This window comes from Oncorhynchus gorbuscha, linkage group LG21 (genome assembly GCF_021184085.1).
Source record: "Oncorhynchus gorbuscha isolate QuinsamMale2020 ecotype Even-year linkage group LG21, OgorEven_v1.0, whole genome shotgun sequence".
NCBI classification, from domain to species: Eukaryota; Metazoa; Chordata; class Actinopteri; order Salmoniformes; family Salmonidae; genus Oncorhynchus; species Oncorhynchus gorbuscha.
Genome location: NC_060193.1, coordinates 17,961,385 through 17,979,440, shown reverse-complemented (window position 1 = coordinate 17,979,440; position 18,056 = coordinate 17,961,385). Strand labels below are relative to the sequence as shown.

At 43.1% G+C, this 18,056-nt stretch overlaps 2 protein-coding genes across 2 annotated transcripts; one reads left to right on the top strand and one right to left on the bottom strand.

The window, feature by feature from the left end:
• Positions 1-4,776: 4,776 nt before the first annotated feature.
• Positions 4,777-14,214, bottom strand: LOC124008192 (GMP reductase 2-like). The gene is made up of 10 exons (XM_046319291.1): positions 14,057-14,214; positions 12,950-13,089; positions 12,167-12,286; positions 11,861-11,944; positions 11,560-11,733; positions 11,285-11,366; positions 11,044-11,150; positions 7,989-8,031; positions 6,939-7,098; positions 4,777-6,337 (listed from the first exon to the last, which is right to left on the bottom strand). Exons 2-10 carry the CDS (start codon positions 13,034-13,036, stop codon positions 6,148-6,150), a joined length of 1,047 nt encoding a protein of 348 aa, XP_046175247.1. The 5' UTR covers positions 13,037-13,089; positions 14,057-14,214; the 3' UTR covers positions 4,777-6,147.
• Positions 14,215-14,437: 223 nt separating this feature from the next.
• Positions 14,438-16,016, top strand: LOC124008193 (NEDD8-like). The gene is made up of 4 exons (XM_046319292.1): positions 14,438-14,611; positions 14,863-14,910; positions 15,176-15,258; positions 15,509-16,016. Exons 1-4 carry the CDS (start codon positions 14,594-14,596, stop codon positions 15,627-15,629), a joined length of 270 nt encoding a protein of 89 aa, XP_046175248.1. The 5' UTR covers positions 14,438-14,593; the 3' UTR covers positions 15,630-16,016.
• Positions 16,017-18,056: the final 2,040 nt, after the last annotated feature.

Here is an 18,056-nt window from a genome sequence, read left to right as displayed (position 1 = left end):
CCAGTAAGGAGTGAAATGACGTAAGCAACCCGAGCTCTCTCTCTAGACTATGTGTTGGGTTGGAGAGAGAACACAATATCACACTGGGTGAGAAAGGAGCGGCACTCCTTGGGCTGCCCTGAGTAGCAAGGTGGGTTATTAACCCTAGGTTCCGGAGGCTCGGCAGACCAGGAAGTAACAGGTGGCACGAGACGAAGACTCTGGAACTGTCCAGAGAGGTCGGAAACCTGAGCGGCCAGGTTCTCCATGGCATGACGAGCAGCAGACAATTCCTGCTCGTGTCTGCCGAGCATGGCTCCTTGGATCTCGACGGCAGTGTTACGAGCGTCTGTAGTCGCTGGGTCCATTCTTTGGTCGGATCCTTCTGTTATGCAGGTGAATGAGGACCCAAAAGCGACTTGGCGAAAACAGAGTCTTTATTCCAGTTAAAGGAAATAGCAATACTCCTAGACAAATCGGAGCGGTAAATAAAGCATAAAAAACAATTCCACTCGTAATCACGAGAACTGACTGGAGTCTCGATAATAAACTGCAGGTTGCCTCGGGAAGGCACTTGACCGTAGCAGACTCAGACACCTGCTCACCACGCAGCATCTGAGGGAAACACGACACGACAGGGCGATACAAAGACACAGCACGGTGAACAATATACAAGGATCCGACAGGGCAGAAACGGAAAACAAGGGGAGAAATAGGGACTCTAATCAGGGGAAAAGATAGGGAACAGGTGTGGGAAGACTAAATGATTGATTAGGGGAATAGGAACAGCTGGGAGCAGGAACGGAACGATAGAGAGAAGAGAGAGAGAGAGGGAGAGAGAAAAAGGGGAACGAACCTAAAAAGACCAGCAGGGGGAAAACGAACAGAAGGAAAAGCAAAATGACAAGACAATATAAGACAAAACATGACAGGGCCAATTGTGCACCACCCTATGGGACTCCCATTCACAGCCAGATGTGATACAGCCTGGATTTGAACCAAGGACTGTAGTGACACGGCTTCCACTGAGATTAAAATTAAGTGCCTTAGACTGCTGTGCCACTCGGGAGCCTTTTAGCCTACCTTAAGAACATACTGTAGAGAATTTGGAAAGTAGCCCTGAAAAGGACAACCTTCTCACAAAGTCACTGAATACGCAATAAAGTGCACTATTGTGAAATACTGATTCCATTGAGATTCTGTTAGTAGGCATACTGTTACTGTCTGTGTCCAAAGTTCACGCAATTCTGCTTTGGCTTATCTCATACCATCCTGTTAATAATGATTATATCCCCTAGGTCAACACCATAAAAGTAAATGCTGAACAAGGTCTAACTAGAAGTAGCCTCAAAAGCAGAACAGACCAGAGACCAAGAGACCGGCAGTTAAAACAGTTTGATAAGAAACATTATAGTGGCCAACGAGTTTGAAATTAGTGTTGGTTTATTGTCAGCAAGATTAAAAGAGGGTGGGAAGAGGGATTCTTTGAACATGAAATCATTAAGGACAACGCCCACGCAAAGCACCCATTTCCCAATACCGTTTTTTGGGGTAGCTTCAACCGAACCAGCTTTCCCGGAATTGGACATGTCTGAGGCTCCATCTGAGGTTATGGCCATTGTTTTTGACTTATGTACAGAAGACAGGAAGCAAGCACTGAAGACTTGCATCAAATGTGAAATGTCCATGTGTGCCCAGCACTTGGAGCCACACCTTTCAGTCCCATTTCTGCTGCAGACACATACCCTGGCTGAACCCATAGCACCGGGGGCTGGGGGAGTTGGGTTGGCTACAAAATGCCCCCACCACGGTAAGATTTTCGAGTACTACTGCTTGGACGACCTAACCAGTGCGCTATCGAGAACCAGCATCGCATCCACAACATGAAGACCCTGCCTAAGGCACACAAAGAGCTGAGTGAGAAGTTGAGTAAGAAGTAGGAGCAGAAGGATTTGGCCAAGAGAGAGAACCAGAGCCTGGAACTAGGGAGGTGGGATAAGGAGCAGAGGGAGAAGATGGCTAGCTCCAGTTTCCGGCTCATTGAGGGAGTGTCCGCCCTGCGTGACATCACCCTGACAAGCATCCAGCGTTCGTCAGCTTGTGTAATGTAGGCAATTTCTTAAGTGTATTGAGTTCAGTTTGGATCTCCACTAGTGTGTTGTTGTTGTTGGTACTGTAGGATTCTAATGTGTGTTGGACTCACTGGTTGGGTTTGAGTTTACATGCAAGGCAGGACTTTGTCTCCCCCTGTAACTCAAGTCAGCCACCTATCACAACGTTGTCCCAATGTTCCAAGAACTTCCACCTTTCATGTCCTTTAATCATATTTTTCTGACCTCATTATTGTACAATACATCATGTAAATATTCAGTTGATTGTAAATGCTGATGTTTCTGTTCAGATATTTTCAACTGGGTCATTTCCAGACAGGTCTGAGAAGTACATTTGGTGACAGGTAGCCTAGTGGTTTAGAGCGTTGGGCCAGAAACCTGAAAGGTTGGTGGATTGAGTCCCATAGTTGACAAGGTAGAAATCTATCGTTCTACCCCTGAACAGGCAGTTAACCTACTGTTTCTAGGCTGTAATTGTAAATAAGAATTTGTTCTTAACTGACTTGCCTAGTTAAATAAAGGTTAAAAAAAATCTTTACATTTCAACAAACAGTACAATTCATATCTGTAATGTATTTTGTATAAATGTGTGGATCTTTAATTGTCCCGTTGATATTTAATGTTAAAAGGAAAAATAAACCAACTCTAAAACACAAATCATGTGGAATGCTCTTTATTGGTCAGAACTGACAGGACTGACACGACCAAAAATAATGTTTAGAAACGTCATAGCACTTTTTACTTAAAGCAAAACATATAAAATGGAATAATCTTAGAAAGCACTATGAAGTAAAGTAAATATACCGCCGTAGTGAAAACTAGTCAGTTACACACCTTAACACAAAAATGCACCAACAGAGCCAACATTCTCACAAAGTAACTGAATACCCAGTAAAGTACAATAATGTGAAATACTGGTTGCATGAGGGAGAGGTTGGCTAGCTACAGTGTCCAGCTCATCGAGGGAGTGTCCACCCTGCGTGACATCGCCCTGACCAGCGACCCGAATTCCATCTCAGCTCGCATAAAGTCCATCAAGACCTTCAAGAGAACCATGTAGGCTGCCCTGTCAGCGGGGGACTCCTTCCGCTTCCTCCTGTGGTACGCAGGGGTGCACCTGGCTGTTGAGAAGGGCCATACTGTGGATCTGAGGAAGGGTCTGGAGCCGGGGGCCGACTGAGACAAGCTGGTCCAGGAGGTACAGCAGAGCGGAGGAAAGCTCCTGTACTATGAGAGTATTAGGCGTAGTGATGGGATGACCTATACAGACAAACCTCCATAGGCACAAGTTTATTCTAGGTGTATCTATCTTCCTGGGCAAACTACAGCTCAACCTGAAACAATACCCCGTCCCATAGAATTAGAAGTGTTCTGGAACAAAAACCTCCAACCCACCATCTCTGTCCTTCTACAGCAGGGGCAGATATCACCAGAGGACGGAACTGCACAGAATGGAGATGGAGCATCATCAGGGTGACCTAACTCCCTTTGTCACCCTGGGAACAGGAAGTAGCCCAGTCAGTGCCAGACAGTACAGAGAGTACAGTCAACCAGAGCAGCAGTGGAGGTGCCCATGTGGAGAGGTCCATGATCAACCCAAGACCCAGCAGGCACAGTATTACAGGGTCCCATGTTCACATGTAAGAGGGTTATCGGTACGTTGTATATGGGGGTGTTCTGTGAGCTGGTGTAATGTCTACACTCTTAGAAAAAAAGAACCCTTCGAAGAACCATTTTTGGTTTGAATCCTGGCTAGTGTTAAAAAATAATTGTGGACATATCTAATTGTGGACCTATATCAACATGAGCCTCTCCTCCCGGCTCGTGTTGTGGACATACCTAGGCATAAAAACAAAACATGTGTATCACTCATTTATTTTTTTGCATTTGGCACACATTCATGAAGTCAGGTTGCATGCATCAATATATATATTCAATACAGATATTGAAAATACATATGAATTTACACATTATTACATTACATTACATTACCTGTTGATAGTATCAACTGTAATTTCCTTGGCGCTGTTCACACCGGCTGTGGAAAGTTCTAGTGAAAATATGTCAATGAAATGTAGTAGACATTGAGTTATTCAGAGCTTATGTGGAGGCTTCTATCTGGTAACGAACATTATTTTTGCTGCAGTCAGTCTAGACAATCACACTGGTTTCTGGGGTACTATGATAGCCAGTGAAGAATTATTGTTTCGTAATAAGATATTCGGGAGACATGGGATGGTGGCCCAACTATGTTCGTTACAGAGATGGCAACTTGTGACCACAAAGTTTTCACATTCGGGCATCCCCACATTATATGCATATTCCAATGCTGTTGTGCTGTAGGATTCTAATGTTGGACTCACAGTGGCTGGATTTGGGTTTAACATGCAAGGCAGGACTTTGTCTCCCCCTGCTGGTCAAGTTACCTAACTATCATAATGTTGTCCCACTGTTCCAAGAACTTCCATGTAAATAGTCAGTTGACTGAATGTTAATGCTGATGTTTCTGTCCAGTTATAAAAAAAAAAATGGCTAGCTTACAAAATCTAAATACATTGGGATTCATGCCATGAGCTGGTACACAAACAGAGTGCAATTGATATATGTACTGTATATTGTATAAATGTGTGGATATTTAATTGTCATGTTGAGATTCAATGTTAAAATGAAAAATAAACGACACAAATCATATGGAATGCTCTTTATTGGTCAGAAGTGAGAAGACTGAAGAAAAGTGGCATAAAACCTGCATAACACATTTGACTAAAACCAGATAGATATCAAATGGAATTATCCTCCAAAACACTGAAGTTAGGTGAATATACCGCCATAGGGAAAATTACATAAAATTACATAATAATGCATAGACAGAGACAACATTTTCTCAAAGTAACAGACAGTCAAGTACAATCATGTGAAATGCTGATTGCATTGACATTTTATATAGTCTCTGACTATATAAAATATTGAGAAATTGGGAAACACAACATGTCGGTCAAGGTAACACTCAAAGCTGTCCTGCCTCCCTCAGCCTACTTTAAGAACATACTTTGAAACATTCTGTATTCCACAAGTTTCCCCTCAACATACTGGGTGTAATTTGACTGACTTGAGTTTATACTGTAGCTGTACAGTACATGAAACAATTTGTCAGTAGTTTCACTCTATATTTTTTCCCTCATCACTTTAATATTTGGTCCGCATAAGAATAACATAAAAACTAAGGAGCTATGGGACAAAAAGACTGGAATACAATATCATCTAACACTTTTGCAAATCATTCAAGGTCAATATATATTTATTTAAGTGAGTTTGAAAAGGATTAAGTTAAATAACCCGAAATATCTTAACATAAAAATCTTCAATATTGCTAATTACAAGGAATATTTTCATCTATTGAAATATATCTAAAATATGAATATATGAATATATCTAAAATAATAAATGTTTTTGGAATAAACTTTCCCTGTACTCTTGATATAGTAAATACTTCATAAAGTGAAATACTCTACATCTATTTTTTTGCATATGGCTTTCATATAGCATGGCGGTGACGTGCATAGAAGTGTTAGGAGAAAGAGGGGATTGAGAGAGACAGAAAGAGAAAGATTCTAGGACTTGGTAGATAATAATGGACAGAGAGAGGAAGCCTGCACTCAAGGCCTGCAGAGCTGAATGGGAATGATTGAGCAAGACAAAAAATACACCCCGAAGTAACACAACAATCCTCGGCTCACTTATTATCAAATAAATGTCAATTTCTGGTAATTTACAGGGAAAAAAGCCAAATATGTCTAAAATATCAAACCTTAAATAAACTCTTAGATAAGGGATTGTTTTGATAGTTTCACCTAAAAAGGTTTTGATTTGGCAACCAAACACTTATCCAAGGTTTACGTTTCTCAAATGACAGATTCTTACTATCAATGGTTACAGTATTGTCTGTTTATGTGTGTGTATGTTTCTGTGTGTGTGTGTGTGTGTGCAGTATGTGTAATAGCATCCATGTGACAGGGGCAGGCAGCAAACCAGGTCCAGGAACCAGCCTGGACCTCGCCTAGTTATCGTTCCCAAAGACGGTGTTGAGCTGCTGGGTGACCCTGATGAAGGTGGTCCTGCGGCTGAGCTCCTTGAGCTTCCCTGCGCCCACGTAGGTGCAGGTGGAGCGGACCCCACCCAGAACATCGCGTATGGTTATGTCCACGGGACCCTTGTAGACCACCTCCACCGTCTTCCCCTCAGATGCCCTGGGAGAAGAAGAGGGAACGTTTTAGTGAAGTTATGAATTGTGGGGATGCACACGTCTGCATATTTCTTCTACCCAACTCAATTTTGCGTAGCTACTTTTAGTTCCATGAGTATGTACGTGGGATATAAACTAGTATTTATGCTTCAAGTTTGACTAATATTCTTTTTATTAGATAATGCAAAGAGTGTGCAAAGCTGTCATCTAGGCAAAGGGTGGCTACTTTGAAGAATCTAAAATATATTTTGATTTGTTTAACACTTTTTTGGTTACTACATGATTCCATGTGTTATTTCATAGTGTTGATGTCTTCACTATTATTATACAATGTAGAAAATAGTACAAATAAAGAAAAACCCATGAATGAGTAGGTGTGTCCAAACTTTTGACTGGTACTGTGTGTACAGGATACACATGGTAAACACCATCTAACCAAAAGCTTACTTGCAGGTTCCTTCTTACCAATACAACAATAAGAAATAAGAAAAGATAAGAAAACAAAACATAAAGTAAATGACTCAGTAGAATAGAACAAACACTTTAGCATAAGTAAAATACACGAAGGCACAATTTATAGTCCAATATTGAGTAACATCTCTGACCTGTACTCGGCCACGCCCCCGGCGTGTCTCTTCATGGCCGTGTCGGAGCTCATGCCGTAGAACAGCTTGTACTTCTTCCCGTTCTTCTCGATGACCTCGCCCCCGCTCTCTGAGTGGCCGGCCAGCATTCCACCCAGCATCACAAAGTCCGCCCCCGCGCCTGTCAGTCACACACAACCACAGCTGAGAAAACCCAGTCAGACACATTCCCTTGGGACCATCACACGACAATCCTGGGAACTAGACAAAACCTCCAGGGGACCATGACACAACATCCTGACAACTTTAGGCGACCATTTTAAAACGTCCTGGTGACATCCTAACGACTCATTATTGATAGCAGGGTTGTCAGAACCGGGCTTTGGGCTGCAGGGGGAAAGTGTGAGGTTAGCGTGAGACAACAAATGCACTTTTCTATATTCAAGGAGAGAAAGAGACAAAGAGCTAGACTGTTGTTTTACTATTAAACTCAATACTATCATTGTTTTACATTTTGTAAAGCAGTTAGTGTTTCATAACCAGGCAAAGCTAAATAGTAGGCTAGTGACTGGCGGTTATGGAGAAGTAAGAGAATCGCTAACGCGATGTCTAGCTGAGCCTGCCTGCTTGTCTGCCCACACTCATCGCTTGCTCCCCCGCAGCTCACCAGCTGATGTAGGTTGTGTGTGGCGCTTCCTTCCCACTGTTAGAGAACGGAACCCTCGCTGCTCTGCGCACCCAGTGCTGCTAATATTCTACTTATCATAGTAGCTTATCCAGCCCAAAGTGCAAATACAAAGCACTAGAAGCCAAGTCTGAGTCATAAATGGTTGAGTCCAAGTCTGAGTCACCGGTGGTTGAGTCCAAGTCCGAGTCACCAGTGGTTGAGTCCAAGTCCGAGTCACCAGTGGTTGAGTCCAAGTCCGAGTGTGAAAATGTGTTGTTGTACTTGAGTCCGAGTCCTGGACCTGAGTACTACAACACTGGCTGTAGAGTCTCTGTAGTCTGATTCAAGTAAGCACTGTATGCTCTGTGAGTTGAAATGTTACATTCTACTGCTACAAAACTCACCAAAAGCCTTGGAGACGTCACCTGGGCAAGTGCACCCACCATCCTTTATGAGAGAGAAAGAAGAGGGAAGAATAAGATACTATGGGTCTTCAGGTGAAGTCTTTATCTATTCAACCATCTTGGTATGTATATCACGGTGTTGAGCCAAAGACAGCCAAAGACTGTTCAGCCAAATACAGCAAAAGACTGTTGAGCCAAAGACAGCCAAAGACTGTTGAGCCAAAGACAGCCAAAGACTGTTGAGCCAAAGACAGCCAGAGACTGTTGAGCCAAAGACAGCAAAATACTGAGCAAAAGACTGTTGAGCCAAAGACAGCCAGAGACTGTTGAGCCAAAGACAGCCAAAGACTGTTGAGCCAAAGACAGCCAAAGACTGTTCAGCCAAAGACAGCAAAAGACTGTTGAGCCACAGACAGCCAAAGACTGTTGAGCCAAAGACAGCAAAATAAGCCAAAGACTGTTGAGCCAAAGACAGCCAGAGACTGTTGAGCCAAAGACAGCCAGAGACTGTTGAGCCAAAGACAGCCAAAGACTGTTGAGCCAAAGACAGCAAAATACTGTTGAGCCAAAGACTGTTGAGCCAAAGACAGCCAGAGACTGTTGAGCCAAAGACAGCCAAAGACTGTTGAGCCAAAGACAGCAAAAGACTGTTGAGCCAAAGACAGCCAAAGAAAAGACTGTTGAGCCAAAGACAGCCAGAGACTGTTGAGCCAAAGACAGCCAGAGACTGTTGAGCCAAAGACAGCAAAATACTGTTGAGCCAAAGACTGTTGAGCCAAAGACAGCAAAATACTGTTGAGCCAAAGACTGTTGAGCCAAAGACAGCCAGAGACTGTTGAGCCAAAGACAGCCAGAGACTGTTGAGCCAAAGACAGCCAGAGACTGTTGAGCCAAAGACAGCAAAAGACTGTTGTGCCAAAGACAGCCAGAGACTGTTGAGCCAAAGACAGCCAAAGACTGTTGGGCCAAAGACAGCCAAAGACTTTTGAGCCAAAGACAGCAAAAGACTGTTGAGCCATAGACAGCCAGAGACTGTTGAGCCAAAAGGATGTAAGTGTATAACTAGGGATGCACGATATGTTGGTGAATCAGACGATATTAACTATCGTAGGAATCGGCCCGATGTCTAGTTTAACGCTGATGTCCAAAACCAATGTCAAAGCTGACGTGCATACCTAATATAACGTAGGTAGATGACGTGCATACCTAATATAACGTAGGTAGATGACGTGCATACCTAATATAACGTAGGTAGATGACGTGCATACCTAATATAACGTAGGTAGATGACGTGCATACCTAATATAACGTAGGTAGATGACGTGCATACCTAATATAACGTAGGTAGATGACGTGCATACCTAATATAACGTAGGTAGATGACGTGCATACCTAATATAACGTAGGTAGATGACGTGCATACCTAATATAACGTAGGTAGATGACGTGCATACCTAATATAATGTAGGTAGATGATGTAATGACGCCACGAAAAATATAGTGCTACACAGAACAAAAGCAGAAAAATACTAAGCGCACTCTTCCAACAACTAAACAAGTTCAAGTCGAGCAGTCATTTGAAAGAGTAAGAACATTTCAGTGAGACAACTCAAAAGGCAAAATGTATTAACGCCAAGATAATGGAATTCATTATGCTACTTGCTATTGGCGTCACGACTGACATTTGGACCAGTGATGTCAGCCCCATGAGAATTTGGAGTCTGACAGCACATTGGGTCGACGAGGGTTTGGTACTGAGGAAAGCCGTATTGCTCAAGAATGTGTTGGTTCTCATACTGCTTCCGCCATTTGAATGGCATCTGAGAACATGAACACACTCCTAGCGCCATTCAAACCACTAACTCAAGAAATAAGCTCATCAACAGCGTCTGCAACAGACGTGATACCCTCTGTCATGGCATTGAAACGCTCAACGTAACTGCAGACAGACCGTGGGATTAAAACTACAAAAGTACCCGAGGCTGTGAACAAGTGATTCAGTGGCATTCACTCTGAGCCTCTTTACTGTGTCACCACCATGTTCCATGCTAGGTACAAGGGCCGCTACTTCTTTAACAGGCATTCACTCTGAGCCTCTTTACTGTGTCACCACCATGTTCCATGCTAGGTACAAGGGCCGCTACTTCTTTAACAGGCATTCACTCTGAGCCTCTTTACTGTGTCACCACCATGTTCCATGCTAGGTACAAGGACCGCTACTTCTTTAACAGGCATTCACTCTGAGCCTCTTTACTGTGTCACCACCATGCTCCATGCTAGGTACAAGGACCGCTACTTCTTTAACAGGCATTCAATCTGAGCCTCTTTACTGTGTCACCACCATGTTCCATGCTAGGTACAAGGACCGCTACTTCAAGGCAGACAAGAAACAGGGTTTACATGAAATGTTACATACACCGCTGGACAAGATGGAAACAGACACAGTAACAGTGCGCACCGAGGAAGAGAGGCCACGGACAGACAGAGCTGAACCTTCACTGCTTGACATGTATGATGAAATCCTGGTTGGGAATGAAACGACTGAACAAATGAACAACGAATCAGCACAGCAAGTAAGTGAAAGAAATAGGTTTTGATGATGTATTCCTGGTAATGGGGACATGCATAAATGCCAACAAAATAACTTTTTGGTCAGTGTGGTGTGGTGTGTAACCTTTATTTAACTAGGCAAGTCAGTTAAGAACAAATTATTATATACAATGACGGCCTACCCCGGCCAAACCCGGCCAACGCTGGGCCAATTGTGCGCTGCCCTACGGGACACCCAATCACGCCCGGATGTGATACAGCCTGGATTCGAACCAGGGACTGTAGTGACACCTCTTGCACTGAGATGCAGTGCCTTAGACCGCTGCATCCATATGTGTGTGTTAACTATTTAACTGTACTAGAATGCTTAAAAGGCTGCTAGAATTTAAAATAACGCTATCAGGTTTTTTGGCAAGGAAAATATTGGATTTCAGACCAAAATGTCATATCGGTGCATCACTATGTATAAAATCACAATACATGTATAATATCAATGGAGGCTTACAGAGATGATGTGTCCACCCAGGCCGTGGGCAGCGTCTGCACACTCGATCACAGCGCTCAGCTGGGGATAGCCCACCCCGGTCTTCTTACGGGTGGTGCACACAGACCCTACACACAGACAGTTAGGAGGTTATGAGTATGACCACACTAAGACCCCAGTTCAATCAATTGCAGAAGAGGTATGAGGACTGACGATCCAGCAAAACCGCAATGTGCCAGAGTCACCCGGGTGAAAACATCACCTGGTCCGATGCCCACTTTGATGATGTCAGCGCCGGCGAGGATCAGCTCCTCCACCATCTCCCCGGTAACCACATTCCCTGCCTGTGGCAAAGACAACACAGTCACTTTCAGTGTCTTAAGATGGTGCACTAGTATAATGCACTACTTTTGACTAGTCTTATATGGGCTCAATAGTGATTTGAAATGTTTAAACTGTATAAATACTGCAGGCATAATCACATTCTCATAATCCCAAGTTTGCACACTATAAAGAGAGCATAGAGGAGTCACTGACCATGATGGTGTGTGTCGGGTACTTCTGACGCACGTCTTTGACGAAGTGGACAAAGTGCTCTGAGTAGCCATTGGCCACATCCACACAGATGTACTGCAGCTGAGGCACAGCGGCTAGGATCTCACCCAGTCTGTCAAAGTCCCCTTCACCTGTCCCTGTGCTGACTGCCACACTCTGAGAGAGACAGAGAGAGGGAGAACGAGAGCGAGATAAACACACCATGAAAAGTTTGGCAAAGTAAGATTCTTGTCTTATAGGATACTATGTGAATGATATCCCAGACAGCATTGCTTTAATGTACCTGTACACATTCTTGATTCTTTGTTGCAAACTCCTTCCAGTCATCTACTGAATAGTGTTTGTGAATGGCAGTGAAGAGAGTGAACTGGGGGGAGAAAGAGAAATGTGTTTGTTAAACACCTTTAAGTGCATAAAATCTATGGGAACAGAGACATCTAATAAACATAGATTTGGGCTCCACTTTCTCTGTGAGCCAGAAGGGGATCTTTGAGTTGTTTAGTATTAGAACGTATGAGTGAGGATGGTGAATTCTGATTTAAGCTATTTTGTTGTTTTTGTTTGTTGCCGGTTATAACACAATATGTACCTTGGATAACGCCAGGGCCATCTCGAAGGTGCCGACGGTGTCCATGTTGGCTGCAACTATGGGGATCCCTCTGTAGCTTCCCTTGGAGTTCCTGAAGGTGTAACTTCTCATCAGGTCCACCTGGGGGAGAAGGAAAAACAGACTTAGAGAGAGAGAGACAAACAGATAGAGAGAGACGGACAGAGAGAGAAAGACAGATATATAGAGAGAGAGACAGAGAGAAAGACAGATATAGAGAGAGAGACAGAGAGAGAGAGAGAGAGACAGATATAGAGAGAGAGACAGAGAGAGACAGACAGACAGATATATAGAGAGAGACAGATATAGAGAGAGAGACAGATATAGAGAGAGAGACAGACAGATATAGAGAGAGAGACAGATATAGAGAGAGAGACAGAGAGAGACAGACAGATACAGAGAGAGACAGAGAGAAAGACAGATATAGAGAGAGAGACAGAGAGAGAGACAGATATATAGAGAGAGACAGAGAGAGAGAGAGTCAGACAGATAGACACAGAGAGAGAGACAGACAGATAGAGAGAGATGGACAGAGAGAGAAAGACAGATATAGAGAGAGAGACAGAGAGAGACAGACAGATAGAGAGACAGATAGATAAGAGACACAGACAGACAGGTGGAAGGTAGAGAAAAAGGCACCAACATTGAAGAGTGATATACTGTGTTTGGAAAATGACACTACTGGTACAAACTGGTCATTGAATAGAATAGAACAATACTGTAGAAAAATTAGTACATTACTGGAAAAAGAAAGGAGTTATGCACCTCACTACGGGACTTGAGTGTGCTTCGTTTCGGACGGAGGAGCACATCCTTGAAGTCCAACTTGATGTCATTCTCAATGCGAGGCATTTTTACTTCTGGTTATCGGTGGTAGGAACACGTTATATCTTCTTCTGATCGGTCTGCAATGGGGTCGACAAAACGAACAGTATAGAACGTGCGCAATAGCACAGAACAGGCTGATTCACTTTAACCCACACACAAAACAAACAATCAAACACACACACACGTAACAGAATAACTTTAGACCGTCCCCTCGCCCATACCCGGGCGCGAACTGTTGGAGCGAACCATTGAGGAAAGCTCAGCATTGCATGTAGATAGGTTTGGCTGCTAGGTTGAAGTAGCAAGGACATGCACATTAAGAGAAGATGATATCCAGGCCATATGACACCCAGACCATACTCTATTTTAGTGCGCACCGCTAACTAAGCTAGCGGTTTCACATCCGTTACACACACACACACACACACACACACACACACACACACACACACACACACACACACACACACACACACACACACACACACACACACACACACACACACACACACACGAGGGCGATCATGTGATAAACGCTAGAGATAGTGAACAATGAGCGCCTTACAAATAGGACACAGAAAACATTAGAATAAGCACATTTCAAGGTTCCATGTGGGTCTGTTCACTCGTAAAAATGGTAGTAGACGGGGACTGTTCAAAGTTCCATGAGGGTTCCTTGTGGGCCTGTTTACTGTCGCGACAGTAGTGCGAGGAAAAATACCCCCTTTTAAATATTGCATAACTAATATACACTTAAGATACTTACAATATCCAAATCGGTAATAATGTAATAGTATTACATTAATTACAGATCATTAAGCTAAAGCTGGTCATATAAGGCCTAATAAACTAGCTACTCGAAAGATCTAGTCAATATGGGCTATCATGCTGTCACTGCCTCCATTGTCCAGTCAAAATTCAAGGTTGGCAAATATTTAATTAAAACCGTCAAAAGAGGTTAAAGACCCTAGATCTGTACGTACGGTTAGATGTAGGTATATCAATTATATTTCTTCTCTACGAAATGAGGAACAAACTACTTACCTTTATGAAATGTATGATGAATATTTCTTATTTCAGCAAAACGCTTCCATTACAAATGCGAGGCAGGAATGTTTAAGAGGGCGGGTCTTTACTGTAAAGCTATTCTTGGAGTTCTATAATTCGGGTATCGGTGCTTTTTCTGTACAGTGGGGGTTGAGAAAAGACTACAAATAAAGACTTTACGTCACTCCTTCGTCGTAGAGTCTGCTATGTTGTAGTTTTTTACCACTAGTATTGGGGCTACCTCTAGAGATTTCTCGAACACTAAAATATGTAAATAAACATATTTTATCTAATAAAAAAATGTTGACGGAGAAAACATCTCCTCGAAGTACCAACGCACATAGCGGAACCTATTATTGTGAGCAACGTGAATAGTGGGACCTATCTTTGAGAAACACAGGACATTTTCGCAATCGAAAATTGGTGGAGAAATCTGCTTATGTTGTGAACTGGAAACCAAATTTAGCAGCTATTACACAGATACCATATCAGTTATAATATCATTAATGTCTTTAGAAGACAAAATAAGTCAAAATGTTGATTAAAGTCAAGGTAAGAGAACGTCAGACACGGATATTCAGCCACTAGCAAATTAGCTAGTTTTTGCTTTTAATTCAGCTGCTCAGTGCATACAATCAGTAGCAAGCTAGCTACCTACATGGGTCCATAAAATAAGAATCGAATAACCTGACATTTTACATGGCTACATAGATCATAAGTAACTGTCTTATGCTGGTTATGAGTGGTCAAATAATAGATCATCCTGAACATGATTAAGTATTTTCTAATTGTCTTTCTCTCAGACCCTCACAGGGAAGGAAATTGAGATTGACATAGAGCCCACAGACAAGGTATGTATGTATGTATGTATGTATGTATGTATGTATGTATGTATGTATGTATGTATGTATGTATGTATGTATGTATGTATGTATGTATGTATGTATGTATGTATGTATGTATGTATGTATGTATGTATGTATGTATGTATGTATGTATGTATGTATGTATGTACTTTGTCCAGTATTCCCTTTGTTCCTGATGTGTGTGTTTGTGTGTGTACACCATGCACTGATATTATGTATTCATTGTGTGTATTCTGTTTGTCTCTGTCAGGTGGAGCGGATCAAGGAGCGAGTGGAGGAGAAAGAGGGGATCCCTCCTCAACAGCAGAGGTTGATCTACAGCGGCAAACAGATGTAAGCCACAGAGGCAATATCTTGGAATTAATTATGAGGAAAAGAAAAAAAAAGCTTATATGTTTCGGAAATCCCAGTCCAAGGGCAACATCACTGGAACATTGTTAATGTGGGAGGCAGCCCATTTGCCTTAGGTATACGACACCTCTACAGACATACTTTAGTCAGTGGTCAGATAACAACCGACATGAAAATGATATTGTCCCATTCTTCCTAACAACCCCTTTTTCCCACTGTGTCTTTCCCTCAGGAACGATGAAAAGACAGCGGCAGACTACAAGATCCAGGGAGGTTCTGTACTACATCTGGTCCTGGCACTGAGAGGAGGGGAGGTCCTCCACTGTCCCACGAGCCTTCTGCTCGCCTTGTAACCACCATGCTTGCCTTAGCCCCGGTTAGATGTTGCCCTTAGGCACTAGGATCAGCTTAACCCTCCTCAAATCCAAACCGTAATCGTTATGGGCGACAAATGCAAAACGGACCTTGGATCAGTGATTGTGGGAAACTTCAGCTCTATCCCCTTGGAACCGGCCAATGTAGACCTTCTCTGAGACATATTACAACTGTAACGAGGTGTTGTCCTTTTGTGTTGGGAGGATCGCCATGTCAGCACTCTTTCTTGTCCCTTCCTCGTTTGAGAGCATCAAACTGATGCAGATGTTACGTTTACAATGCGTGAAAGTGTGAGAAAGTATTATTCTGTAGAGATAGATTCATGTAATGGTTTAGTTTGTTATTAAAACATCAGTTATCCGCGATGGATGTTGCATTGTCATTAATGATGTGTTTAATGTTATGGGATTCAAACACCACACCAGTCAACAACATTTATTTTACCCCAGTATAATAATCTCTTGTTACTGTAGCTAAGTACATTCATGCTGGAACTCACAAAAATAATCCACAAGAGACAGGATGTTGGTAGAAAGTTAAACAGTTCTCTTTGAAGTATGTCTAAGTAGGGCTCAGAGTTTCTCGGTCTGCTCACGTGGTCAAGAAAAACATTTGCGTAACACTTTTTGCGTCACTCATGTACAATAAGGTAGGTGGTGGGACTGACACCTACAGTCAAAGGCCTACATTTACATTTACATTTAAGTCATTTCACTCTTATGTACAATTGGTGCAACCTTATGACATCCAGGTGGTGGGCATCTAAAACTTAGGGGGGTGGGGTGAGAGGGATTACTTAACCTATCCAGTATTCAAGGTGTCTCCGGAAGGTGGTGATTGACTCCGCTGTCCTGGCCGTGAGGGAGTTTGTTCCAATCCCAAATGAGCGGGAGCTGTACTTCCCCAACACCCTATGATTTGACTGGTGCCTAATCCCAAATCGACCCCAACACCCTATGATTTGACTGGTGTAAGAAATATGGTAATAGCTCACCCTTCCACTGTGATAGGCTAGGTGGAAGTTGCAACAATCCTCTCAGATATCCAGAACTGCATAGGGCTTAACGGTGGATTTGGCCAACCACATGACTCCAACAGGGTCACCAGGAGGGATCAGCCAATGAAGTTGGAAGTCCCACCCGGTTGACTCCATTAAATTGGTAGAAGCCCTCAATGGCACTGCCCATGTTAATACTTTTGTCCACAAGAGGCCTCTATCGTTATCTCTGGCAAGGGGGGGTCAAATCCGTCCCGCCGGGCACTTCAATCGGGCCCACAAGACACATTTTTATTTAATTTATCATTAAAAACAAATTCTTACCCCATTTTTCTCCCCAATGTCGTGGTATCCAATTGGTAATTACTGTCTTGTCCCATTGCTACAACTCCCATACGGACTCAGGAGAGGCGAAGGTTGAGAGCCAAAACCTCACGATGCTGGGCCAATTGTGCACCGCCTCAGGGGTCTCCCAGTCAGCTGTGACGCGGCCTGGGATCAAACCCGGGTCTGTAGTGATGCCTCAAGCACTGAGATGCAGTGCCTTAGACTGCTGCACCACTCGGGAGGCCCAACTGGTCCCCCAAAAATGCGGTCCTCCATTGAATTTCAAAATCCCGATGTGGCCCTCGAGCAAAAACGTTTGCCCACCCCTGATCTATTTCAAAGACATAGCCTGGTTAAACCTTACCAGACTGAATGCTGCACGCTCACCATTGTTCCAGTTGGTGAACGCAATGTTCAGTGTGGCTTAAACCAGTCAAGCATAGACAGGATGTGGCCAATGAATTACTGAGGTGTGTTGTACATATTGATAAAGTACATAATCTACCTATTTTATTTCTATGTTGCAATGCAACACACAGCAAGGCTACTGCTGTGTATTCCTGAACCAACATTGAAGGCCGGCAGGCCTCTGTCTGGTCCAGGTAAAGGCAGGCAAGGACTCGGCAGAGGCTGCCTGCTTGGCTTAACAGTTTAGATAAGGCAGTGGTTGAGTAGTCTAGTTCTGTCTGTAGTCTATGTGCTTTAACCATCCATTGTTCGTTATGACAATAATTATCAGGGTTCGATTACAGGTAGCACGTTAGTTTGCTGGTTCAAATCCCCTGGCAGATTGGGTAAAGAATCTGTCGACGTGCCCTTGAGCAAGGCACTTAACCCTAATTGCTCCTGTAAGTCGCTCTGTATAAGACAGTCTTCTAAAATGGACATTTCTGCAATGATTGTGTATGTATAAAATGGTTCTATCTGTAAAAAGATGATTGTGAGATAATTGGCGTTAATGCTCCGAACACACATTGGTTTGAATGATGTCAGCTATATTTATCTTGTATTCTTTTGAACTTAACAACGTGATTTGGGGTATTTAGAGTACTATATAGGTAGAGAACATTGAACTGAACAA

What these genes read in the sequence shown, in the direction of transcription:
- LOC124008193 (XM_046319292.1), top strand. An exon ending in ACATAGAGCCCACAGACAAG is followed by an intron (nt 14,911 to 15,175) that starts GTATGTATGTAT and finishes TGTCTCTGTCAG; the next exon opens with GTGGAGCGGATCAAGGAGCG. An exon ending in ATCTACAGCGGCAAACAGAT is followed by an intron (nt 15,259 to 15,508) that starts GTAAGCCACAGA and finishes TCTTTCCCTCAG; the next exon opens with GAACGATGAAAAGACAGCGG.
- LOC124008192 (XM_046319291.1), bottom strand. Translation starts at nt 13,036, where the DNA reads ATGCCTCGCATTGAGAATGACATCAAGTTGGACTTCAAGGATGTGCTC. An exon ending in CAAAGTGGGCATCGGACCAG is followed by an intron (nt 11,151 to 11,284) that starts GTGATGTTTTCA and finishes GTCTGTGTGTAG; the next exon opens with GGTCTGTGTGCACCACCCGT. An exon ending in TGACGTCTCCAAGGCTTTTG is followed by an intron (nt 7,099 to 7,988) that starts GTGAGTTTTGTA and finishes TGTGACTGACAG; the next exon opens with GCGCGGGGGCGGACTTTGTG.